This window comes from Apiospora hydei, assembly GCF_038363865.1.
Source record: "Apiospora hydei strain CBS 114990 chromosome Unknown utg000002l_segment0_segment0, whole genome shotgun sequence".
Classification (NCBI taxonomy): domain Eukaryota; kingdom Fungi; phylum Ascomycota; class Sordariomycetes; order Amphisphaeriales; family Apiosporaceae; genus Apiospora; species Apiospora hydei.
This window is the reverse complement of record NW_027117361.1, coordinates 2,098,350-2,122,014: the sequence shown is the minus strand read 5'-3', so window position 1 is coordinate 2,122,014 and position 23,665 is coordinate 2,098,350. Positions and strand designations below refer to the sequence as shown.

The 23,665-nt window shown below is 54.8% G+C and overlaps 10 protein-coding genes across 10 annotated transcripts; 4 read left to right on the top strand and 6 right to left on the bottom strand.

Annotated features, from left to right (window-relative positions):
• Positions 1–1,036: 1,036 nt before the first annotated feature.
• PG997_000685 (uncharacterized protein) lies at positions 1,037–4,565 on the top strand (the record flags this gene model as incomplete). Its single annotated transcript, XM_066805000.1, has 5 exons — positions 1,037–1,242; positions 1,487–1,838; positions 1,883–3,871; positions 3,945–3,954; positions 4,009–4,565. The coding sequence occupies 5 exons, from the start codon at positions 1,037–1,039 to the stop codon at positions 4,563–4,565; spliced, it is 3,114 nt and encodes a 1,037-aa protein (XP_066674773.1).
• Positions 4,566–5,663: 1,098 nt separating this feature from the next.
• On the top strand, positions 5,664–7,826 carry PG997_000684 (uncharacterized protein; the record flags this gene model as incomplete). Its single annotated transcript, XM_066804999.1, has 3 exons — positions 5,664–6,584; positions 6,636–6,735; positions 6,802–7,826. The coding sequence occupies 3 exons, from the start codon at positions 5,664–5,666 to the stop codon at positions 7,824–7,826; spliced, it is 2,046 nt and encodes a 681-aa protein (XP_066674772.1).
• A 174-nt stretch (positions 7,827–8,000) lies between these two features.
• On the bottom strand, positions 8,001–8,540 carry PG997_000683 (uncharacterized protein; the record flags this gene model as incomplete). The annotated part of the gene is made up of 1 exon (XM_066804998.1): positions 8,001–8,540. One exon carries the CDS (start codon positions 8,538–8,540, stop codon positions 8,001–8,003), a length of 540 nt encoding a protein of 179 aa, XP_066674771.1.
• A 285-nt stretch (positions 8,541–8,825) lies between these two features.
• On the bottom strand, positions 8,826–9,887 carry PG997_000682 (uncharacterized protein; the record flags this gene model as incomplete). Its single annotated transcript, XM_066804997.1, has 1 exon — positions 8,826–9,887. One exon carries the CDS (start codon positions 9,885–9,887, stop codon positions 8,826–8,828), a length of 1,062 nt encoding a protein of 353 aa, XP_066674770.1.
• A 585-nt stretch (positions 9,888–10,472) lies between these two features.
• Positions 10,473–10,931, bottom strand: PG997_000681 (uncharacterized protein; the record flags this gene model as incomplete). Its single annotated transcript, XM_066804996.1, has 1 exon — positions 10,473–10,931. One exon carries the CDS (start codon positions 10,929–10,931, stop codon positions 10,473–10,475), a length of 459 nt encoding a protein of 152 aa, XP_066674769.1.
• Positions 10,932–11,584: 653 nt separating this feature from the next.
• Positions 11,585–13,231, bottom strand: PG997_000680 (uncharacterized protein; the record flags this gene model as incomplete). Its single annotated transcript, XM_066804995.1, has 1 exon — positions 11,585–13,231. The coding sequence occupies one exon, from the start codon at positions 13,229–13,231 to the stop codon at positions 11,585–11,587; it is 1,647 nt and encodes a 548-aa protein (XP_066674768.1).
• A 358-nt stretch (positions 13,232–13,589) lies between these two features.
• On the bottom strand, positions 13,590–14,571 carry PG997_000679 (uncharacterized protein; the record flags this gene model as incomplete). Its single annotated transcript, XM_066804994.1, has 3 exons — positions 13,590–13,775; positions 13,843–14,152; positions 14,231–14,571. 3 exons carry the CDS (start codon positions 14,569–14,571, stop codon positions 13,590–13,592), a joined length of 837 nt encoding a protein of 278 aa, XP_066674767.1.
• Positions 14,572–15,693: 1,122 nt separating this feature from the next.
• PG997_000678 (uncharacterized protein) lies at positions 15,694–16,312 on the bottom strand (the record flags this gene model as incomplete). Its single annotated transcript, XM_066804993.1, has 2 exons — positions 15,694–16,049; positions 16,129–16,312. The coding sequence occupies 2 exons, from the start codon at positions 16,310–16,312 to the stop codon at positions 15,694–15,696; spliced, it is 540 nt and encodes a 179-aa protein (XP_066674766.1).
• Positions 16,313–17,814: 1,502 nt separating this feature from the next.
• PG997_000677 (uncharacterized protein) lies at positions 17,815–19,569 on the top strand (the record flags this gene model as incomplete). The annotated part of the gene is made up of 2 exons (XM_066804992.1): positions 17,815–18,830; positions 18,921–19,569. 2 exons carry the CDS (start codon positions 17,815–17,817, stop codon positions 19,567–19,569), a joined length of 1,665 nt encoding a protein of 554 aa, XP_066674765.1.
• Positions 19,570–21,673: 2,104 nt separating this feature from the next.
• On the top strand, positions 21,674–22,249 carry PG997_000676 (uncharacterized protein; the record flags this gene model as incomplete). Its single annotated transcript, XM_066804991.1, has 1 exon — positions 21,674–22,249. One exon carries the CDS (start codon positions 21,674–21,676, stop codon positions 22,247–22,249), a length of 576 nt encoding a protein of 191 aa, XP_066674764.1.
• Positions 22,250–23,665: the final 1,416 nt, after the last annotated feature.

Genomic DNA, 23,665 nt, shown 5'->3' with positions numbered 1-23,665 from the left:
AGAATCCACACCAGCGGCCAGAACGCCAGCCCATAAGGCGGTGCTAAGGAGCCTAGGGAGCCTCAATCAAAACAAACGATCCAATCAATAATAATAATACCTACGGATCAGAAGTGTCTGATGGTTGCGACTATTTGATCTGCATTGAGACTGTTCCTCACCAGACCACCACCACGGAGATACATCAATCATAGGTATGTACATAACCCAATCATACCGACTTTTGCAAAAAAGGGGGAAAATGCCACCTTGCTGGAGGAATGTCATGCATTGGCATTGAAATCCCCAGAGAGTGCAAGTGAGGGGGTCGTATCCGTCGAGGGTCGTTTTGTACGCGATTCCACGCGCTTTTTTCGTGGTTGACTTGGGTGTAACAGCTTGAAACAGCTTAGCGTACGGCCCACGTGATACACGGGCTTGCACGGCTGGGCGGGCCAGCCAGGAGAGAACCAGAAAAAAATCAATGCCTGGGACCCATAAGATCTGTGCTTCCGGGGCCCTGCTGGTTGCTGTCCACAGGCCTTACCCTTAGCTGTCCATAACTGGTCGCTGCCCCAGCACTCGACCCGCCATCTTTCCAGCCACTCAACTCACTGATCGCATCACAGACACTCCTACCTACACGCTGTACGATTTCCCCGACCTCCCTCCAAATCGTCAATTCATCGTGGTTGCCTCCCATCCTTGAGACCGTTGCGTGTCTGCCTGTGTCGGTTCCAAGTTTCGGGCTGGGAGAATCCAAGAGAGACCCTGATTTGGCTCCTCATCCCGTGGCATGACCTACACCCACACGCATGTCCAACTACTACTACCTACACCCCATCCGAGACAATCACGACTTTGATCCCACCACAACGCGCCGCTTGCTTTGGAGCCAACATTACCAACCTTTGCCGTCCTAAATTGGCGGCTTTGTTTCTACCCACCACTACCAATTCTGCGACACCACTATCGACCACCTGGTTTTGCGACAATTCGATAGGTCTACCAGATACATTAATAACAACCCCGTAGAAATACGCCGGTTTCTACTTGGATGAACTTCGCCAATCCGTCACGCCGATCTCCCTCGGATTCTTCGCGTCGACCCGACGCTCCCGACAGTGGGCGTCCTGCAGGACTTGAGCCGGAGAACAGGATACCCGATCATCCCCATCGAAAATGCGCTTGGGCAGTTGTCATAGTTGCTGAGGAGGATATGACACCGTGGCTTTGCACGTCCAATATTGAGCTTCACATCTGGTAGCCTCGCATGACGATATACGACATTTAGTCTGCACCTCTGGCCTTTGGATACGGTGATACCCTACAGGTATCGCAACCGATACACTCACTTGTTTACGACAACGCGGCAGACCGACCCGCGCCCCGCAAGTCTTCTTTGCTATCAGCGACAAAGATAGCTCCACCTTGCGAACATATGTACTACCTACGCATCACCCTCAACAGAAACTGACATTATGGATACTTTACGACTGAAACCCAGGGCCCCGGTGGAAGAGGAGGTCGAGAACTGGGACGATGATGATTTTATGATTGACGACGACCTTACCTTCGGCAATGGCTCAACTACAGGCCATGGACACCGCCGAGACAGCCACAACTCGTTCCGGTCTGACCGCGAGTCACTGGGCGGTGACGAGGAAAGGCTTCTGCATTTGCCCGGCGACGACGAGAAGTCCACGTTGGATGCCATTGCCGCAGTCACCAATGCTGGCATCCCCATCCCCCAAAACGTACCACCATCCGCTCTCGTTGGCGGCACCATCAAGCGGCTCGGGGAAAGAAGCTCAAGAAAATCTACCAAGAAGATTGGGGCGATGACTTGGAGCTACCGAGTCCAGGGCAGGCCCTACGCATCAAAAAGCAAGATAGTTCTCAGTTTCCCGAGACCTTGCGCCAAGTGAGTGGTGGTAGCTCGGCAGCTCCCAGCCCTGTCAAGTCGGCCTCAGCCAGCTTTACTCAAGACACGCCTCTCTGGGATAGCCCACCGAAACAGCTTGGCTCGCCCATGCACATGGATATTTCGCCCAAGAGACTTGCGCCGCCTGCAGAAATCTCGCCTACCAAGAAGAAGCTGATTACGCCCGTGGACCTGGATAGGTTCCGGGACAACGAAGAGGACGATGACGTATTTGGCGATGGTGAATCTACCATCAAGGCATCCAAGCTCCGAGCGCCCGTGAGCATGAGAAATATATCGTTGATCTCACAGCAGCCCACGCCCGCAAAGGTGGAGGAGACTGACGACTTCGAGGCTGATTTGGAGCTTCCATCGCATGGAAAACTGAATCTTTCAAGTCGTAGGGACATTCCTCGGACGCCTGCTCTTAGCAGTGGTGATGAGCTTGACTGGTGTGAGGGCAGCCTAGGAACAAGATTTGGCGGGACACGCCGAGACGCGTTCTCAAACCGCAGCTCGAGTGCATCTGCATTGAGCCCTAGCATCGCGAGCTCGATCACGGCCGAGAGTGAAGACGAAGCGCTCGATGGAATTGTCCTGCCTAATGGGCCGTTGGATCTTACTGAGCGACTCAAGCGTCGAAAGCAAAGCCGGTCGCCTGAGAGGGAGCTAGATCCCAAGAGGGTCTGCCCGTCCAAGGACTCTCCCCCGGAGACCCCCGGGCTGGACAAAGGAGACGACCTAGACGGCCTCGAAATTGGCGATGGCGATGTGTTTGGCTCCGGCAAGACCAGCATGCACCGCAACGTCCGGCTGAAGGACACCCGGCCTATGAGCCCTGCGCGTCCCAAGACAGCTGTGTCAATCACCTTCAGCAACAAGCCAGTATCTTCTCTACCCACCTCCCGGCTTCCGAGGCCTTTGGGTCATGAGCGCTCTCTGACACAGTCATCTTTGGAACCGGTGTCAGAGAGCGGCGATCCCATTCCTTCACGCCCCGCGAGGAGACCCCAATCTCGTCTCGGCCATTCTAATCAATCTTCGGTCTCCAGTCTTCATACACCGACCACGCCCTCGTCTACTACATCGTCACTTTCTCCTGCCACGCCACGACGAAGAGAGCTTGGGCAAAAGCCTTCGACTACTACTTTGCGTAACGAGCCCACTACTACAAACGCCCAACTGCTTCGCCTTAAGCGGTCCCTACCAGTTCTGCGTGGCGCACCGCAATCGTCGGCTCGCCCACTCAGCGGACGTTGGGACCGACCACCCTCTCGAGACAGGCCTACATCTTCGTTGGGTCCAAAAACCCCGGTCGAAAGAGCGCGGCCTTCACCGTCATACGAAGGCAGTGCAGCTCAGGCACGGAAGAACTCGGCTCCCTTTCTGCCCGCTGGAGCATCAAGCACCCAATCCCAGCATGTGTCTTCTAAATTTTCACGCAATCTCCGACGGCACGACTCGGATGTCGGCCCAGACATCAGACCTTTGTCAAGAACCTTCTCGAGCTCCTCTATAAGATCGCCCAGCCCCCGCCGATTCCGTCCCGTCGAGAAGATGGCTGCCGAGCCCTGGCATAACCTCAATAAGCCACGCCGGGTACGCCAGTTCGGCGACGGCTCTGAACTAGATGCCTTTGATGACTTGCCGACGTCGGCTCAAGCCGAATCCAAGTATGAGAAAGTGCCTAGCGGAAGTGGAAACCGAACGAACATACGGAACAAGCTCCACCAAAATGTTCTACCGGGTCGCAGCACTCCCTCGCCCGTGTCTCCGTTTACCCCGGCCAAGCCGGATAACTTGCCTCATTTTGCGCGGGACACGGCTGCCAGTCGCATGGCTAGGGAAGCGAGTCTGGCGAACCGTGCCCCGCAGAACGGGCCCCTTGGTCCCATTGCTTCCCAGAGATTAGGGCACATCTCAACCCGGGGCAATCTGCACCCCCACAGCCACCACAGTGGCACCGCCGTTCGACAAAAGAAAAACCAAACGGCCTCCACAGTTGAAACCACATCTGATAACCAATCTGAACCCAGCCAAGGATAGCAAAGGTATGTTTCCCTTCCCATGTAGATAAAATCAAGATTCGCGCTAACTCATGGTAGTTGTCAATGGTATGACCTACAACCCTGACACATACAGGTGGGAAGGCAATGATACTGCACTGAACGCCTTTGAGGTTCCTGCTTCGTCGCCTTCCACTGCTTCTCTCTCGCAATCTGTGCGGGAAAAGGAAGCGTCGACGCCGCGGCCGATGCTCATTCAAGCCATGGGCTCGAGCAAGGGTGTGCGCCGCGTCGGCGACATGATATTCGATCCTGACATGTTTACTTGGCATAAAGTCGATCCGAATACTACGCCTACGATGGCACGACCGGGAGATCCCATGGACATTGTGGAAGAGGACGACGATCCATTCAAGGACATCCCCGACCTCGAGGAGAAAGAGGCCGAGGGTGGTGAAGGTGGCCCAGGCCGTGTCAGTGAGATGCACGACGACTGGCTTGTTGGCGAAGAATTCGACGTTGGGCCTGAATTCGTCCGTCGCCAACGCGAAGAAGAGGACCGCTGGCGCAAGAAGTGTGAGAAGTGGGTGGGAACGGTTAATCGCGACAACAACGCCTGGCGATGGGCTATACGCGATATTGTCACGGGGACATGATTCTGAACGACATGATTTTTTTCACATGCATTTACGGCCGGAAAATTCACTCACGACTGTCTGAACGCGCGCTTGGTATTTTGGCGTTTGGATACCATACGACATTTTTTAATATGGAAGGGAAAGGAGTTCTGCTTCATCGGGGGGTTCATCTTTTGATACCCCGTATTGTGTTTTTATATGCCTCGGTTGAGTTTCTTTCTGGTATAAGAGGCAGAGGGCGACCGGAGTAACGATAAAGGAGGAACTGCAGCAGCAAGTATATGACTTGCTAGAGGGAACATTGCCACGTCGTCTTTGGATGTCTCCGTGAGCGTGGTATCGGCCAACTTCTTGTCGGTCGATGCTGCCCTCTCGCGAACATGGATGATGGTGGTATATCTGGCATCATGAACAAAGCTCATGAGGGGGAGGATTGAACGAAACTTAACGACTTGGAACGAACAAGACTTTTATGACATCGATGGTGTATTTGTAACATATTATTTTCGCAACCGACTTTGCGTCATTCATAGACAAAAATGGGGAACAGGAGTTTACGCTGGAATGTAAGAGTATTCTGTGACCAATCACCAATGTGTGCTGATGGCAAACTGATGTAGCAAGCAAGTGACATTTCGGCCTGCTCGAGCCGCAACGACCAGCGATCTTCCCAGATAGGAAGGTGGCATTGCCGTGTCTCTCACTCGGCTTTCGGGTCGTCATGATAGCGATGCGAACTCTCTTTTGGTCACGTATCGATGTCGGTATCTTGGCCATTGGCTAATCGGATGGCTGCGGCTACTGAATCGAGCAGGTGAGAAACGCGGGCAAACATGCAGACTCGACTTGGCATGCCGCCTGATTGGCCGCTCCGCACAGCTTCATCTAACTTGAGCTGTTTGCCCTTACATTTCGCCTATGCAAGTATCCAGAGTGCCTTTGGTGCATCCATGGTCCCATATATAGTATGATCCGGCAGCAGGACGCGTCCTGTGTGATACCTCGCACCTTTCCACATCGCAGCAAGGTGGTCGGTCGTCTTTGTTTCTCTCTCTCTCTCTTCTCTCTTACCAGACCTCAGTAGTAGGTCGGAGAAGTCAGACTAAAGATAACACGATGACGGGCTTCAACCGACGTTCCACTGCCGCCATCGCGGCGGCCGTGGCTTCGTGCATGCTCGCCGACCTAAGCTGGGCGGCACCCTGTGCGTCGGACCCCTTCAAGGTCCTCGACGCCCAGAACTGGGTGAACCCGGACGACATGACCTGGTCCGACTTCAAGGCGCCGCCGGGCGTGGACTGGGCGGACCCGGCGCGCCGAGGCTCCGAGCGCAACTTCAACATCGCCCTCGTCACCATCGACTACGCGGACTGCGCCTTCGTCGTCACGGGCGCGCCCAACTCGACCATCTACGGCAATCCGCTCGCGACCGCGTCGGGCATCCAGCGCGCCGACGTCCCGGGGTTCTATCGGGATCTGCTCAACAAGCCCGGCGACGTCAATCGGGGCCACACGCTGCACGAGTACTGGATGCAGGACTCGCTCGGGCGCTACGGCGTCGACCTCACGGCGTTCGGCGCGTATGCGATGCCGGCTAGCTCGTTCGAGTACGGCATCGAGAACAGCATGAACCGCGGGTACTGTCCCGCGGGGTACCGGTGCGACCGCGACATCCGCGCGGACGCGCTGGGCCTTTGGCGAGCTGACGTGGGCCAGGAGACGGCCGACTCGTTTGAGCTCGTCTTCATCCTGTCCGCGGGGCAGGACGAGTCCTCGACTTGGCAGGAGTTCGGCGAGATGCGGTTCCAGAGCCAAGATGACGTCCCCGACGCTTTTGGCCCGCCCGCCGGGATGGACGGGAACGATACCCTGCCCAACTGGGCCAAGACGCGTTACGTTGACTGGTCGTCCTGGGCGGCGGCTTCGAATATCTGGCCTAACGCCGGTGACGGCTCGTCGACGCAGGGGGAGAGCTCGGGGATGGGGACCTATGCCCACGAACTGTCGCACTTGCTGGGAATTGGCAAGTCTGATCCTGTCCTTGAGAGCAATCATGCCTCCTCGAAGACTAATGCGCGGGATGGATAGGTGACAACTACAATAACCCCTATGGCAACCCTCTGCGCCGCGCCTTTGCTGGGCCTTTCTCTATGCTTGACCGTGGTTCTTTCAACGGTCCTGGTGGTGAGTAGATTGCTATAGGTATACCAACCTATGTCAAGTGCATGAGAACTGACAACGCTTTCTCGAACAGGTCCTCATACGCGCTACCTTATCCCTCCCACCGAGGGCGGTTCCATGGGCAGCCTCCACAGCCTCCGCGACAAGGCCCAGCTCGGCCTCGTCAGCAACTCCAGCATCCTCCACCTCTCGCGCGAAGGCCTCGCCACCTCCGGCGTCGTGGTCGCCACCGTGACCGCTCGCGCCGTAGACCCGGGCCCATCCGGTCTAATGGGCCTTCGCGTCGACATGGACGCCGACCGATCCCCGCCCTGCTCGATCGAGACCGACGTCCTCTGCGACGGCGGTGGCTACGACCACTACCACGTCGAGGTCGTCGACCGCATGGGCGCCGACAGCTTCCAGCCCGACCACGGCGTCCTTCTGTCCAAGACGACCGACGACGGCTGGACGCAGCCGTTCATGTGGACCGTCGACGCGAACCCGCAGGACATCAGCCTCGTCGACTTCGTGAGGCCCAACGGCACCGACGCGTATATCACCATGGGCGACTACCGCCAGCTGCTCGACGCCCTCTTCCACGCGGGCACGCACTCGGGCTCCCAGTTCGAGCACGTGGACGAGGCGAACCGGCTGCACTTTTACGTCATCGACATCCATCGCGACGACGTCGGCGTGCTCAGCTACACCGTCGCCGTGCGCTCGCTCGACGGCAGCGGGGGCGGTAGTAAGCACGACGTCGCGCTCGCGGCGGGGTCGGCCAAGGGCGGGAGCCCTGCGGCCAGCGGCATCACTTGCGCGTTCGAGCTGAGCAACACGGGGACGTTTGCCGGCGAGGGCGACGCGAGTCACCCGGATAGCGCCGCGGCGTACTTGGACTCGGATGTGTACCGCCTCAGCGCCGCGGTCGAGGGCGAGGGCTGGAGGGTCGAGGTGCCGAATGCCCTGGCCGCGGTCAAGTTTGGGGAGTCGGCCGTTGCCAAGGTGGCGGTGGGGGCCTCGGACGGTGCCGCTGCTTCGGCGGTCGTCACGTTGACGGCGACTTCGGAGTCGGATGAGATGGTCGTGGCGACGGCGGAGTGCAGCGTCTCTAAGTAGATGTATACTCCATAGTCACCAAATGAATGATATATGACATCATGTTAGTGTAAAGTAGTAACCAAAGCCTTTCGGATATGTTGTAATACTTTGATCCAACCGAGTCCATTGAGACGACTTCCTATTATACCCCGTCTCAACCACATTCCCCTCTCTTATTGCACAATGTCGAGACTAGTTCTTGAGCCGCTGATCCCGAAGCCACTCGTGAAGCCACTCGTCCTGGCGTGCTGATCGTACCCGGAGACGGCAGGAGAGACCCCACAAGCCCTCGTGCAAATCGTCTCGACTTTGGATGTCGCCAATCTTATGCAGAGCATCCACCACATTGCCGGAACTGTCCCACAGGGACTGGCACACACTAATAACGTTCCACCAGGGCCTCCAATTGCGTCCCCCTAGACACTTGGAGATGCCGTGGCACATGAGGAAGTCGCGCTCCGGGTGCCACGCCACGCCGAAACCCTCGCCCGGCGCCGCAGCCGCCGTCGTCGTGGTGTCATCGTCGGACACGAGCCCCGGCGACTCGAGGAAGGCCTGGCGCGCCTCGTGGCAGACGTTGTGCACGGGCGGGAACTTGGGGAAGGCGCGCAGCTTTGGCATGACGTCGGCGGGTTCGACCGGTATCTCCGTCACCCATTGCTTGGCCTCCTCGTCGTAGAGGCCCCGGGTGTGTATGATATGGGGCTCTTCCACCACGCAATTCCAGATCATGCGCCGCAACTCCGGGGGGAGACGGGGAAGAGATGGAATTCGGGGCACGGGGGAGTTGGCATTTTATCGTGGTGTAGAGGAGAAAATAATTCATATGGTTTTCAAAACTTAGGAAATTTTTTACAAAATTTATGTAGATTTTGCTCGGAGTTGTCTCCAATATATATATTTCAAACGAACGCCTGCGAAACAAGCCCACCCAAGAAAACGAAAAATAAAAGTGCATTTGATCTTTTCTTTCTCCACCCAATACCTGCTCACCCTCTTTTGGCTTGAAGTATCCCCTCAAACGCCGCCAACCGTTGCGCCCACCGAGTGATAAGCCGGCGGCGGCAAACGCACCTCGTCGGTGCACCACTGTACCGACGATAACGCCTCCACGCCACCCAAGACCCGCTGTTCAGCAAACCCGTCATTACGGCGCTCGCGTCGCGCGACCGCATCCTCTTCCAACACCGCCTCGTACGGCGGCAGCCTAGCCCCGTCGTAGACCGGCAGCGGCGATCCGATGTCCCGCGGGGCTTGTTGTTGTTGTTGTTGTTGTCGCCGCCGCCGCCGCCGTTCGCGCCGCCGGCGCTCGCTCTGCTGGCGGTTCTGCGCGGCCCAGGACGGCCTTCCCGCGCGGAGGGGCGGCAGGCCGGCGAGGGTGACCAGGGCTCTGCGGAACATGCTGCTGTCCTGATTGAGGCGGTAGATGTCCTCTTGTCTCCGCTGTTGCTGGGCCTCGGTGTCAACTTCCTCGAATTCTCGGTCTTCTCGTAGGTCGATTATTGAGAGACTGTCGTCCCCCACCAACACCGAGAGCGAAGACGTCGAGATAGTAGCATCGGCCAGAGACGCAGCATCAGTTACGGTATAAGTAGTAGGACCATCGCCTGACGCTGCTGCTGCCGCCGTTGGCGCAGCAGAGTGGAGCCAGTGCAGGAGCGCCTTGGCGAGGAGCTGGACTGCCCACCATACGAGGAGGACCGGTCCCGTGAAGAAGAAGAGGACGAAGAAGCCGGCCGTTTGCAATCTCACCGTCCGCTCTTCCGGGTACGGCCTCTTGTTCCTGTTCCAGCGGCGCGTGGCCCAGTCGGCGCCGATGCGGCAGGCGAGGGCGTAGAGGCTGATGCCTACCGCGAACAGGAGGATGCATATCGCGGGGGTCTTGTCCATGTTGAGACCGGGAGGAGCTTCGATGTTTTCGTCCTGTGGTGGTGGTCTTGGCATTGGTGTCCCGGTGTAGAATGGGGATGAGGGATTGTGGGGGTTCAGGGGGTCTGGGAAGAGGCCTCGTGCTGTGATGGGACTGGGGGTGCTGCCCTCTGTAAGGCCACGGAGAACTTGAAGCGTTATGGGAGCCATCTTGGGAACATGATTAGGTTGAGATTAGTAGAAGGCTTGATTTGATGTATTTGTTGTGGGAGAGGCTCTGTACAGCAAGTTCTGGTGACTGAAGAATCTGATTGGATTTTATGCAGAATCACGGATTGTCAATGGAGGATGGCGTTCATATATATGTATAGTCAGTTGCATCTCCGAAACTAAACCAGTTTGTCCTATGGAAGGAAAAAACTGGCAAAACTCAAGCGTCTTTCGACATTGGTTACCCCTGAACCTTGTACTGAAATCAAATATATATCCGGCGGAACTAGCAGAGTGCGTCCACTCTAACCACCATCCAAATCCAGGTTTTGACTATTAACCTGTAGGCAATGGACGTTTTAAAATATCAGACTTAAAGAACACCCCCTGGAATAATAATTATAGGTTGTATATTATATAGTACACACCGAACAAAACGCTGATGGTGTACCCAGCTAGTTATGACCATGCCACAATGCCAACGAATATGCACCACCGCCGAAACCCTTGAAAATCAAAGCCATCATCCCTGAGGCCATCCCTATGGCCGTGGGCGAGCACCGAGCGGGCTGCGGCCATCGCCAATTAATGAGCAAGGAGTGGCATATTCTCATTCGCCCGTAGCTCGTCACACCGTTTGCTATTCTGCTCAGCCCACGACGGCACTCCCGCCCGTAGAGGAGGCAGACCAACGAATTTGACCAAGGCCTTGTGAATAACGCCGCGACCCTCGGTGGTATAGATGCCATCGTCTGGACTCTGCTGTCCCTCAAGATCATCCTGAACAGTGCGAGTGCTGGCAGAGGGATTGGATGAAGGTGTACCGCCATAGTGCAAGCATGCGTTGACGAAGAGCTGGAAGCCCCATAAAACGGGTATTATAGGCATTGTGAAGATGAAGAGGAAAAAGAATCCTTGCCATTGCGCCGTCCACAGCCTCGTGGGGATGGAATAATGCTTGTGCTCATTCCAGCGTACCGTGGTATAACCAGCGAGGGAGAAGCACACGCAAATATACATGAAAGTGAGGCGGAACCAGACCATATTGACGTTGTCGTTGGGGGGGTGGTTATAGCTGCCACCGTCTGTCGATGGTAGAGGCGCAAAGGATGTATTTGTTGTGGGGGTAAATAATGCCGACAAGGGGGTCGCGGGGTGTGATAGTATCGGTTGGGCTACTGCTGGTGAGGCCCTGGAAGGTATCGAAGAATATGGGAGCCATGTTCGGAAGGAGTGAAGCTGATCTGGTCAAGTGTATTGTAGAAATCCCCCTTTTTGATCGAATTTCTCAGGTCGGCCACGTTAGAGCGAGGTGAGAACTTGGCGAGTCGGCGTGTGTTGTTTTGGGGAAGAAAGAGTATTCGAAATGAGGTCTGGGTAAAGATATTCCGGTTGGAACTTCATGGGAAAAGAGATTGTGGTTAGCTGGGCTGTATATATATCGTTCAACCCAAGCTTATCGGATCTCGGAGGCAGCTCATCAAGCTTAAAATGAAGCGTCTGTCTATTCTGGTATGCACCAAACCCTAAGTCGTTATACTCGAGGTATTGACTGGAACAGAAGATTCCATCCATTTCAGTAAAGGTCCAGACGTGTTATAGAACCATGCCCATTCCGCAAATCCCAAAACCAGCCAGGCCCTTGAAACTTCAAACTACGCAGATGATATGAAGCAGAACTTCTCTATAAGTCCTCTCTAAAACAAATGAAACGCCACCGCATTGTTCTTCTTCAACTCCAAATTCACGACGAGGACCGGCTCCCCGTTCCGCGTCTGCTGCTCGCACTGCACCTTGGCCACGCCGAAGCGCGCCTTCATGGTGTTGCTGGTCGGCACGAACATCATCAGGTCCTGCTTCCGCTTCTTCAGGCCGCCCTTGGCCGCCCCGATCCGCGCGACAGCCCCGTAGTCCCGCACGTTGGCCGCCGGGTACAGGGTGCCCAGCACGTCTTCCATGTGCACCCAGGGCGTCTTGTTGTCCTCCGAGAAGCCGCACGCCACGATGAGGTGCCCGATGTAGTTGCCCGTCAGCTGGAACTTGTGGAACGCGGTGAAGCTCCGCAGGCCGCGCGTCACGAAGACGCGGTTCTGGGCGTCCCAGAGCTCCCGGGGCGCGGTCTCGATCAGCTGGACCGCGGAGCTGTCTTGTAGGCCCTGGATGTTAAAGTACACGGCGCTGAGGATGTTGGTGCCTGCCGCGGGGGCTCGCTTAGGTTTGTAGCGCTTCGTCACAAAGATGTCATTCTCGCCCGAGCTCAGAATGTTTTCGGAGAGTGTGGCCAACATCTGTGGTTTGGTCCGGATGTATACGCTGGCGCCTTCGGGCTTGAGGAACAGGCCAAGTTGCGGCATCCTTTGCCCATTGAGCCCCAGCGTATGGCAGTGTAGTGGCATGACGACGTCTTCCGCGTCTTGGGTGGGGTGTAGGTAAGTGCGAATTCGCAGACCCTTGTTCGACATGGAGTAGTCCGAGTTGAACTTGAGGTCGTGGTCGAGGACGAGATTACCGAGGCCAGCAAACTCGGCGGGGCTTTGGGCCAGAATACCGCGGTATGTAGAACTGTCCTGCTGTCCCGCGGATTGATTCTCCATCTTGGCAGTCCACGCGAAAAGCGTTAAATCGTTGTTGTCGCGGATAATCTCTTCTTGCAGTCTGACAAAGGCTTGAGCACCTTCACCATACAGCATGGGCATGTTCACCCCAAACAGACCGATGAGGCAGTATGCAGTGTCCTCTAGTTTGGTTGTCTGTCGGTTTGCTGCCCACGACATCCTGCGGGCGACGGGAGTATCGGCGAGCAAATCACGAATCTCGGCGCCGGGTGGAGGGGATAGGATGCTGGCATCGATCCCCGTAATGGATGATAGCTCGCGACAGAGCGATTCTCTCGTGCCAAAGAAGCGCCAGGAGCCATCGTAGAAGTAGGCTTTCCGGGGCGCAATGGTCTCTTGCAGTGTCCAGCCTCGAGAGAACCAGCGGGCTCTCGGCAAGGTATCGCGGTCGCTGGCGTCGACGTCGGACAAGTAGACGAGACACAGGGCGGCGTCGCTATACCACTGGAACATGGAGTTGATGGACTCGGTCAGCTCCGCATTGTTGGTCTTGTCGATGCAGCACGAGTCGATCCAGACGTAGGCGTGGCCGCACTCGAGGGCCTTGCGGCACGTCCTTTGGATCTTGTCCCATCCCCTGGCCGAGGTCCGCGTGTCTACGTCGGCGAAGTCTTGGAAGGTCACTTCTTGGGCGTCCCAGGTGTGGGACAGGATGGCGAACGGCTCTGGTGGGCTGCCGATGAACTCTTTGATCTGCAACGGATCGCTGCGACAGTCGATGAGCCTCATGTCTGGGGTATATGGCCTAGTTAATTGAACGTCTCAATCGAAGAGGCACTGGCCGTCTTCATGTCAAGCTGCTTTATATAAACAGTTGCTGAGATGAGGACGAGCCTGACGCAAGCGCATTTCGGGACTGGGCCGCAAACCGCCAGTTGGTGGGTCTAATTACTAGTCGACAGAATCCTACTAGTAAGCAAGAGGAAAGACGAAGACTGATGAAGAACACGGGTGTTTTTAGTGCCAATTAGACAGTGTTTTCCGTGACAAGTAGGAAATCTAAAAGCTAGCTACCTAAACTGCTGTTATGCGTGCATTGCACGCCATCTATACAAGACAAGACTTGACGGATGCTACAAAGCTGCGCCTATTCATCGACTCCACTGTCGAAGTCGGGGACCAGATCATTTCGAGCATAGTCCATCTGCGCCTTGAAGCTGTCGTCCTTGATCGCCATAGAAGCGTCGCCAAAGTCGTGGTTTACCAGAGTGTCGCGGACGCCCGCGTCCTTCAAACCTTGCCAGTTGACCAGAGCACCACGGAACCACACGCCCTAAACAGGGACAACGTTAGCAGTGTTGCGGCTGGACACACAGTGGTTGCCAGTGGGGAAACGAAACGGTACTACCTGCCTTGTGGTTCTCGATGTGGTCGTCGTCGGCTTTACCAAAGCGGAAGTCGTGCGTGGAGCCGCCGTGCTTGTTGTAGACGACCTTGGGGTGGTTGCCGTCCCACCGGACCTCGCCCGATTTCTTGGTGTCGTAGTCGCCGTGCTGGGACGCGGCCACGACCTTGGCGTCGTCGCCCTGCGTGAACACGATGATGTGCTCCCAGTCATGCCTATGGCCGCCCGCGTCGATGACGTGCTGCACGGCGACGTCCTTCTCGAAGTAGTAGTCGTACACGTATGCGCACCATCCGTTGTTGCACCTAGATTTCGCGTTGGTCTCTTCTCGAGGACAAAGGGGTCGTTGCTGGGGCTTTGAAAGGGCTTCGATGTTTACTCACCTGGTTCGCACGTAGACATTGTTGTTGTCCAGGTCGCTCTCATCTCGGCATTCGTCGGCACCGCCGGTGTAGTTGTGGTCCAGCCCTTCGGCGACGTCTCCGTCGGGTCCGATAGCGGGTGTGTTGTAACAGCCATCCGTGTCGAAATCCAAGGACGGTTGCCACTTCCGCTCATCATCTGTGGCCGACTCCGATAGTGCCTTGGGCGGATCACGCTTGGAAAGGAGACTCCGGTAGAGATTCAAGGGCTCGTTAGGGACATTGGGCAGGCGAGAAGCAGATACAACGCCAGATCCGAGCAGGATCGCAAATGCCACGGAAGCCAGAGTTTGCGCTGCCATGTTGGTATATCGGTCTTGGGAAATCGAGTATAAGTATGTGAATACGTGGGCAGGATAGGATATTGATGAGAATGTGCGGATATTTGGAGCGGATGATGGCAAGAAGTGCTCTGATGAATTGATGGAAGCTGAGATGCTTTATACTAACATGAACAGATACGTTTTGGCTTGTTGGCGGCGACCCAGACTGGTTGCACAGAGACATGATACAGGGTGTCAGCTCGTAGGTCATGGGTAGCGAAGAATTTCATGAGTGTTTCATGAATGATAGACACTACCGCTGGACTCCCAATTCTTCTTTACGGCGTGTTATCCTGTACAACGACGTCAAATCTCGGTGAGTGAAGACAATGTCATCGCACAAGAATGACACCTGAGGAAGACACGCTTACGTTATGTAGGGCAATCCGTGACAGAGATACGCAGTAGGATCACACAGGCATCCATCCCCTCGCTATCTAAACTCCCGACTTGATGATCGGAAGCCAATGAGCGGTAGTACTGTTTATCCAGCCTATTGCCACGCACGCTGCTACACACGTACTCACAAACATGTATCTGCCATCCCTTTATGCCGCATGACTGCGAATGGTCGTATTCTGTCTTGGTCAGGTGGCTCCAGGCGTGTCTAGTACTCCGTCCAACAGTGACATCGTCATCATAGAGCAACACTCGAGCGTAGTATTGATCCTCATAAATAAGCAGTTCTCGCGAGAGGAAGACGTAGTGACGTATTAGATGGCGGTGAAGATGGAGATACCCAGAACGCGCTTCTTCGAATCGCCCAAAGGATCTTATATTTGTATGTAGTTAGGACTCTAGTCTGCCATAGCCCTCTTTTACTAGACTCGTGGCACCGAGAAGAGGGTGCGCGCCTTGCTCCACGATCAAAGAAAGCAGGGCTTAGAACTGAGGGTACGTTCTCTGCGAGTTTCCTTGTTCCCACTAAGCGATATAACTGATAGAAAAGTATGCGCATACACAGAGAGAAAATACGAAAACAGCAACAAGATAATATCAACCATCCAACGCCTACTTCCGCCCAGCCTGTCATCCGTCCAAACTCCTCCTGCCCAATCCACCGATGCCCCAACGAAAGCCCACTCTGTAGACCGCAACGGTTTAGCAGTCAAACTCACACCACAAGTCAAACTGGTGTCGATACCCGTTGCTCGTGGCCGGTGCCTTGTACTTGTAGTTGGGGCACTCGTGCGAGTTCCAGACCTGCGTGTCGTACGTGAGCGTAAAGGAGCTGCGCCACGGGCCGTCGTTGCTCTGGAAGCCACTGGGCAGGGTCCCGTCGAGCCAGAAGCTCTTGTCCTTGGTGGTGGGGATCTCGACCTTCCGAGGCGGGTTCGTGGCGCCCCACTGCCCGACCTGGCTCCAGTCGTACGTCTTGCCGATGGCCTGGCCGTCCTTGTCGACGATGTCGATCTTGTACTTATCCGTGCAGCGGGTGCCGCAGAGGCCGTTGGAGGCTGGGGAGCGATGTGTCAGTACGCACAGCTCGGAGGAGGAAACAAGAGAAGGCGAAGAATGGATTAATCTTCAACTTACAGTCAATGGCGATGTGGGCTTCGCACTTGTCTGGGTTCTTGCGTGCCACTAGAGTATGTGACCAGACGGCGTTGATGGCGTCCTGGCTGCCGACATCGGTAGACGACTCCTCGGGGGTAAGGGGCATGGCTGCAACAGCAGTAGCCAACAGGCTCTGGACAATGATGTTCTTGAGGACGGACATTCTGGCGAAGAGTGAAGGGCGAGAGCTTGTTTTGTGTGTTGTTGGTTTGTTCTGGTGGAAACTGTAGTGTCGGGGGTTGCTGTTGTTGATGAGATGATAATGAGACAGAGGAAAGAAGAGAAATCCAGAGACAAGACGGCCTCTTCTTATAGATATCTCAGATTTGGACTAGGCTAGGTCTGAAGTCAACTTGCGTCAAGGCATCAGTATAGTCAGCTTAGTGTCGCTGGGAGTGGTATAGTAATACTGGTAATTACTATAAGTGGACAAGCAAAATATCGAAACGGCCGACAAAGGTTCACTCTAGACAGCGCTAAGGAATCTGGACCGTTTCTATGAATAGCATCGTATACTCCTTTAGCTTTGCCTTCATCGAATCCACCGAAATCGTCTTCTTTCTTGGTTACAACGGTCTTGCATCATGTATCCACCGGCGGTAAGTATTGCGGCAGGATAGGGTCGTTGGCTCTTAGGCAGCCACAAATGCCTTTGTCTCGATGCATCTTTCGGATAAAAGCAGACAACCAGACTTTCTTCAGCCACAGTCGCTGCAATCTCCCGAGATTACTACACGGCCCCGCTTGCAGCTTCGTCTAGCAACCCGATTGGCTACTATTGTCCCTTCAGCTGGGTATATCAAAGATCCTACGATCTGCTAATTGGTGGTTTAGCTTCTTAGTAAGACAACCGCTGCTTGATTAAGCTTCTGTCCAGATAAAAGTACACTCTTGGGAATGTTGGGGCCTAGACCTACTCAGCCTGTCTTGCTCTCGGGACAGTGCGTAGCCGACAGGTAGGCTGTGCACTAATACCAATAGTAGTTAGATGCCGCACCAGGCGCAGGGCTGAACAATTCTAGCCAAACTTTGCTGAAGATCTCAAAGTTTATCAGGACTGCATTACATGTAAGTGGACACTTGGGCGCCCCAGTGCGGCTATATCACGGACTAGCAAACTCTCATGCGCCCCTTTTCGTTGACACGACGTGCAGATGTCGTCTTCAATGCTCCTGACGCATATTACTGGTATCACTACTCAGTACAGCCCGTAATAGCCAGCTGAATGGTGTTGCTCTGAGTAGTAAGGATCATCACCTGCTTCTATGTGCAACTTTTTATGACCAGTGGCTACTCACTTCCAAATAAAATATTTGTTTAACTTACAGCCAGGCTCAATGTTCGTGCAAGTGTAAGTCCAGGATTTGATTATGGATAAGGGAAAGTCAGCCTGGAGGCTGTCAATGAGCAGGATTTATTTCGTTATAAGCAAACACAAAGGTGGAGTGAGGTAGCATCAAAGGATTGTGCAAGCAGGGGGGATATAACCCGAAAGTCTGATTGGATGCTGGTAATGACCGAACCAACCGGGCCAACACAAATCCACCTGACCACATATCTCTGAGAACCTCAGCTCCTTTACCGGGCATTTACGCTGTGTAACTCAAACGTACTTCTGCCGTGTCAACCATAGTGACGTGTACAACACATCATCATATTGTCGTCATGTTTGACACCAGTACACTTTCTTCTGTCGGGGCGCTCTCCGAGGCCCTTGGGATCACACCAAAATATCTGCTTATCGGCCTAGCATCCTGCGTGGGACTGGCCCTGCTATCATGCAAGTTCGTAGCAGCCACCTCCAACAGACCGGCCTCTCCGCAGACGCTCGGCGACCCCATCCCGGGCTTGTACAACACCCTGCAGTTCATGTTCAACAACTACAAGTTCATGACCCGCGCCCAAGCCGCACTCCAGGGGAGCCGCCACAGCATCCTCCGCTTCTCCCTGGGCCCCAAGACCGTGTATCTCGTGACGGGCCAGCAGAACGTCCACGCCGTCTTTGGTCGCGACCTAGTGCACGACGTCACCAACCAGGAGCAGATGACACGCTATGCCCTGCCGACCCTGTACAAGATGAACCCGGCCGAGGTCCGGCGCTGGGAAGCTGACCTCTCGGGTGTGACCAAAGCCCCTATCCCGGGTACCGAGCATGTACCATCCCACCAGCGCCTCTGGTACAACTACGAGCATATCTACGCCGAGTACCTGGGCAAGCCACAGTATATGAAGCCCTTGGTCAAGCGGTATGACGACATCCTGCAGCAGGTACTGAACAGCTACCCGGTGGGCGAGTGGAGCACCGTCAGCGTCCAGAAGCTATGCCGTGACGAGGTAACTCGGACCTTGGTCGACACCTTATTTGGCCCTCGTCTCATGGAGCTAAGCCCAGACTTCGTCGACCGTCTCTGGGCGTTTGACGAGCAAGTGTTCCAGCTCGTCATGGGTCTGCCCAAATGGTTGAACTCGAAGCCGGCCAAGGCCCACGATGCGTACGTTGGCCCCATCGAGCGGTGGTTGGAGGTCGTATCAGCAGGCTTCGATTGGGATGCCGCGGAGGCCGAGTCAGACTGGGAGCCCCGGTTTGGTGGCCGGGCCGTCCGCCAACTGTATCGATGGATGAAGGAGACAGATTGGAGGAACGAAGTAATTGCTGCTACATTGGGGGCCCTCGTTTTTGCGTAAGATGCCTTTTTGTTTCCTGTTTATCTCAACTCTATGTGCATAGGGCTAACAAGAGAATGAAACCGTTACAGATTGAATTCTAATAGTATACCGACCACGATGTGGATGCTAATGGAAATTATCAAAGACCCCAGTCTACTCCAAGCGATCAGAGAAGAGGTAGCAACAGCGACGACCACGGACCCCGACTCCGGAAAGCCCGTTCTGGATCACCAAAAGCTAGTAGCCCTACCATTGCTGCAGTCCATCTGGACCGAGACGCTCCGCCTGCGCATCAACTTCAACATCGTGCACGACGTCAAGCGGCCCGTCAACCTGGACAATGGCCGCACCAAGATCGAAAGGGGCGCCCTGCTCCAGGTTCCTATGATGGTGGCGCACTACGACGAGACCGTCTGGGGGGCGGCCGACCACCCGGCCTCGGAGTTCTGGGCGGAGCGTCATATCCGATACGCGATTGGGGAGCGAAAGTTTGTCATGGCCGGGCACCCGGCGGCGTATTTCCCCTTTGGCGGCGGCGCCAATATCTGCCCCGGCCGGCAGCTCGCGAAGCACGAGATATTCACCACCGTCGCTTTGATTGTCTCGCGATTTGAACTGGAGGTCCTGGGGTGGACTAATCCTGTGAATGGGGCGCCGTCTGACCGTGCGGCCCAGAGCGATTTGCGGTACTGTGGAGCGGGGGCTATGCCGCCGGATCGGGACTTGAGGATCCGGTGGAAGCGGACTTGCTGATTTAGGCATAAGGAGGGAGAGGAGGGAGGTGTTTTATGCTAGATTGCTGAATTTCCCTTCTAGACAGTAAATGCCGGGCCAAGATACTATCTGTTTAGGGGTAAGAAGGAAAGCCTGCAACAAGCGTGTTAAGCCTGGCAGGTTTCGACCCCTTACCACCTCCGTGTCAGAAGAGTAAATCACGATACGATGAACGGAGTCCAACCCCTAGGATCACATAACTAGGCCAAAACAGAAAGTAGATGTCTATTTTGAGTAGTAATGTCAGCAATGGGTCCGAACAGTCTATAATAACCACCAATTGTAACCAAATTAGCAACCCGGCTTCGGGCGCAGCAAACCCAAGAAATATTCTACATCACTAATGACCGCGCCAACCGTTTCAGGATCCGGCCCATGTTAGCCTTGTCATCGCCACTCGCTGAGTGCCGGGAAGTCCGCTTCTGTCCGTGCCCGTGGCCACCGTGTCCCTCCCTCGGCGGCTTCTTAGCACCGGTTTTCCCTTTTGAGCCGGCACCTTTCCCGCTGCTTGATCCCTCGTGGTGATGTGGCGAGGTAGGCATCTTCCACTGTCCTTATGATTGGCTCTCGGGGCTACCAGTTCTGAGTATGCTGTACTGATGTCTTTGGTGCAAATTCCCGTGATGGTACAGGCCATTAGACTGTCTCTTGGTTGAGGTTTGTGGTAGTCAGGTGTCAGCCTCAGTTGATAGCCCTCTTGTGGAGGTCAAGTCAGTAAAAATCCCTCTTTTTAAGCCAACATCAACGAACTGGGCAATTCACACACCTGATGGATGGGCTGGTCTTTATTTCAAGTTAGAGGGGCCCGTATCTTTGGAGTCTCCCCAGGAATTCCGGTCGTTCGGTTTAAGAGAATTCTCCCAAGGCTTCTTGGCAGCTCGTTTTGGTTGTCGATATGGGACAACGGGGTGCAACATATAACAGTGGCCTATTCAACAGAACACTCCTGGTTCTTGCTTCTTCAAAGAAGCCTCTCCCACCATCGTGCACCAATGGCGAGTTTTATATAGAAAAGCTTACACTGATTGGGCTCCAACAAAGCCCAACGGTCCTTTCGAAATTGGGCCTCTACCCAACGTATGATATCGGCATTCCGTTCAAAACCGGCTTGGAACGCGTGCTCGGTATTACTACCCGAGGCCCTTTCCAAAAAGATTGCGCGATGCCGCATCCGTACGAATGAGGATTTGGGCCTCAAGAGGCGCGACGGGGGCTTGGACGAATTATCCCGACCCATCACCCCCAACCAACCGGAGGCGGGGGCGCTACAGGGGTTCATGTCTCAGGAGCTGATACCCAAGGCAGACCGCCGACCACTGAAGTCACGCCTGCCTGTCCATGACCCCCCAAGCCACATTGCTGTGCCATTCATTACTCTCTGAGCTTCAGGAGAAGAGTAACCAATCGTGGTAGAACATGTTAGCTATGATAGAAGGCAGCTTATCTGCGAAAGGGGTCAATCGCTTCGAATCTTCTACAAGTGCAGTGATGGACAAGTACAACAGAGAGCGACATATTTGGATTGATGCGCTACAGACAGCAAACGATTGTACGGATACTAGAATGAGATCAAAGAATTTGACAAAGGAGAATAACCATAAGGTGCTGCATGTACACAAAAGAAAATGGTGGCTAGGGGGTAGGTGACCCCCTGCTGGAGTGCTCTACCTCCATATTCCCCGCAACATCTCTCGTTCTTTTTGGGTGGCTTTTCATTTTTCTAGTTTTTTTCTTCCTTTTTTCGATTTCATTTTTTCCACATTGTCCTGGTCCTCCGGTTGGTGTAACAGTAAGAAATAGGCGCCAGTCAGCTCAAGGGTGCAAGACCCATGCAAGACTGGAATTCTGCAATATCGACAAAGCGATAAAGGAGCAGTAGTATGGTCACTGCTCTGCCGCAGATATGTAGAAACGGCACAGAAGACCCCGACCAAAGCTAGCGACTATGGGGGAGGTGGGAGTGACCAGTGATGGTGGTGGCGTTCCCTGCCCCCCCTGTCGCAGCTGACTTTTGTTGGTTGGGTTAACGTAATAATTGGCCCTGAGGCGATCGAGAAGAACGCCTGGGACGGCCTGATGGGCCATGGCGCGCCGCACTGCACCCAGTGACATGCTGCAGATGCGCCGAGGCAGAACAGTCGACCGCGCCGCAGTAGCACACGAAGGGCTTGCCAGGGGAGACGAGCCCAGCAACTTTGGCGCAGCTCGCTCGCTGGCCTTTGTCTCCGGTATGATGCCTGCGATAGTTGTCTTTGCGCGCAGTAGCATGGCCGCAAGAGCAACGATACAGTTTGTTGGTTTTGTTTACCTCGCTATGCACTGTAGCGGAATGTCTCTTGAGGTCGTTGGACTTCTTGAAGGTTCGCCCGCAGAGACGGACCTCGCATGGGTACAGTTGACCAGAGTCCCTACGGCCCCTACGGGAAACCGCTGGCGAGGATGGACTGGGCGAGCTTTCTTCTCCGACCAGGTCTGGGGTGTTTGGGGGCCGGTGCGGGGGGCGTGGGGGCAAGGACCTCCCATCCTCCGCGTAGTAAATGCCCAGTGGGTTCACTGCTGGTTGCAAGGGCTGTCCAGGCGACCACTGAGGCCCGGAATTGCTCTGCAAACATGCATTTCTTCCATAAGCTACTGGGAGCGGGGGATTCGGTTGGAGTAGCAATGGGTCAATAAAGTCGAAGATATTGAAGTCACCCGAGAATTGGGAGTTATTGCTGTCGATTTCGGGATAGAAGAAATCCTCAAAGAGCGAGTCTTGGTACCCAGCCGGCAGACAGGCGTTGCCAAAATGCAATATGTTATCGGACATATTGCTCCGCTTGACCGATGGCTTACCATCCGTTAAGCTAGAAATCTGTAAGAGCCATGAGCTGTGGATTGCCTTTCATGACAGATACATACCGGTGGACAGAATGTAAGCGGCTTGAACGCGGTCCACGAGCTGCCAGGGGGCAGCAGTAGAGCTGATTTCGCGTGGAGAATGCGGCTTGATTCTACGCCATGGACACATGTTAGCTTGATCCAAACAATGTAGTAGACAGGATGTAACTACTTACACTTCATAAATATAGGTTGACTTGATTAGGAAAAGTGAACAGCAAGTTGTGTGAGCGACAGGGGGCAAAAGATGAAAAGCGAGAGGTGTTGAATGAGTCTGTTCCCCATTCGATTTACATGGGACTTTACCAGACATATTATACGATGCAATACAGATCTGAGAAATCGAGGCACCACAAGAGGCGCATTGCTCTACCACCATGACCGCATCTCTTCTATTGCTTGCTAATGAGCGAAGAGCCTATCCATCCAGCTGCAAGAGGGTGCTTGTGTCACCGAAGTCGATATCAATGATTGGCATCCATCGAATTATAAGGTCGCGAGTTGGTGTGACTACACAGCTCTGAGAGTACGCTGCCACGTGGGTAGATCCAAGATATATGTCCTCGGTTTGCGCCTCGTCCCAGGGTGGCGGTGATGGCTGTCATCTGTAGGTTAGCTACGCCTCGCGTGCATCCGACGTTCGGCCACATAACCTCTCCGCACCAACCAGAATCGAAGTTGGGGCAGTTATCAGGGACATTTCGTATCAACCTGCGATGGGCAAGGAGACCGACCAGCATTGTGGCTTGAACCGTTCTCGAGGCCATTTAACTCGCAGGTCTTCCCAACCACGAGTGTTGGGTGAGTACCTTCGGCTCACCGGCACACCGAACTACCAAGCCGACGAAGGTGTATGCCTTGCCGAAACACACCTCAAGTTAGCGTACAGCCATGCGTTGCCATTCGTGCACTATGGGCCTCGAGCGTGAATACAAGAATGCCTGCCCTGGTAGTTCGATTACAGAACGGCGAAGCTTATCGAGTTGCCATTCAGCATGCATCTCTTTCCATCGACTAGACTAAACTCAAAAGCCAGTTTCCATTTCAGACATCAAATTCGCGAGTCCCTATGGGCGCGCTTACCATGTATTAAAAACTTTGACTTGCCCAGCGGCTCGGGCCATGCGACCGCGGGCACGTTTGAGGGTGTCCCTCCGCGGTTGGAGCAGGGCTGACAGGGGGCGGTTGGCAGGGT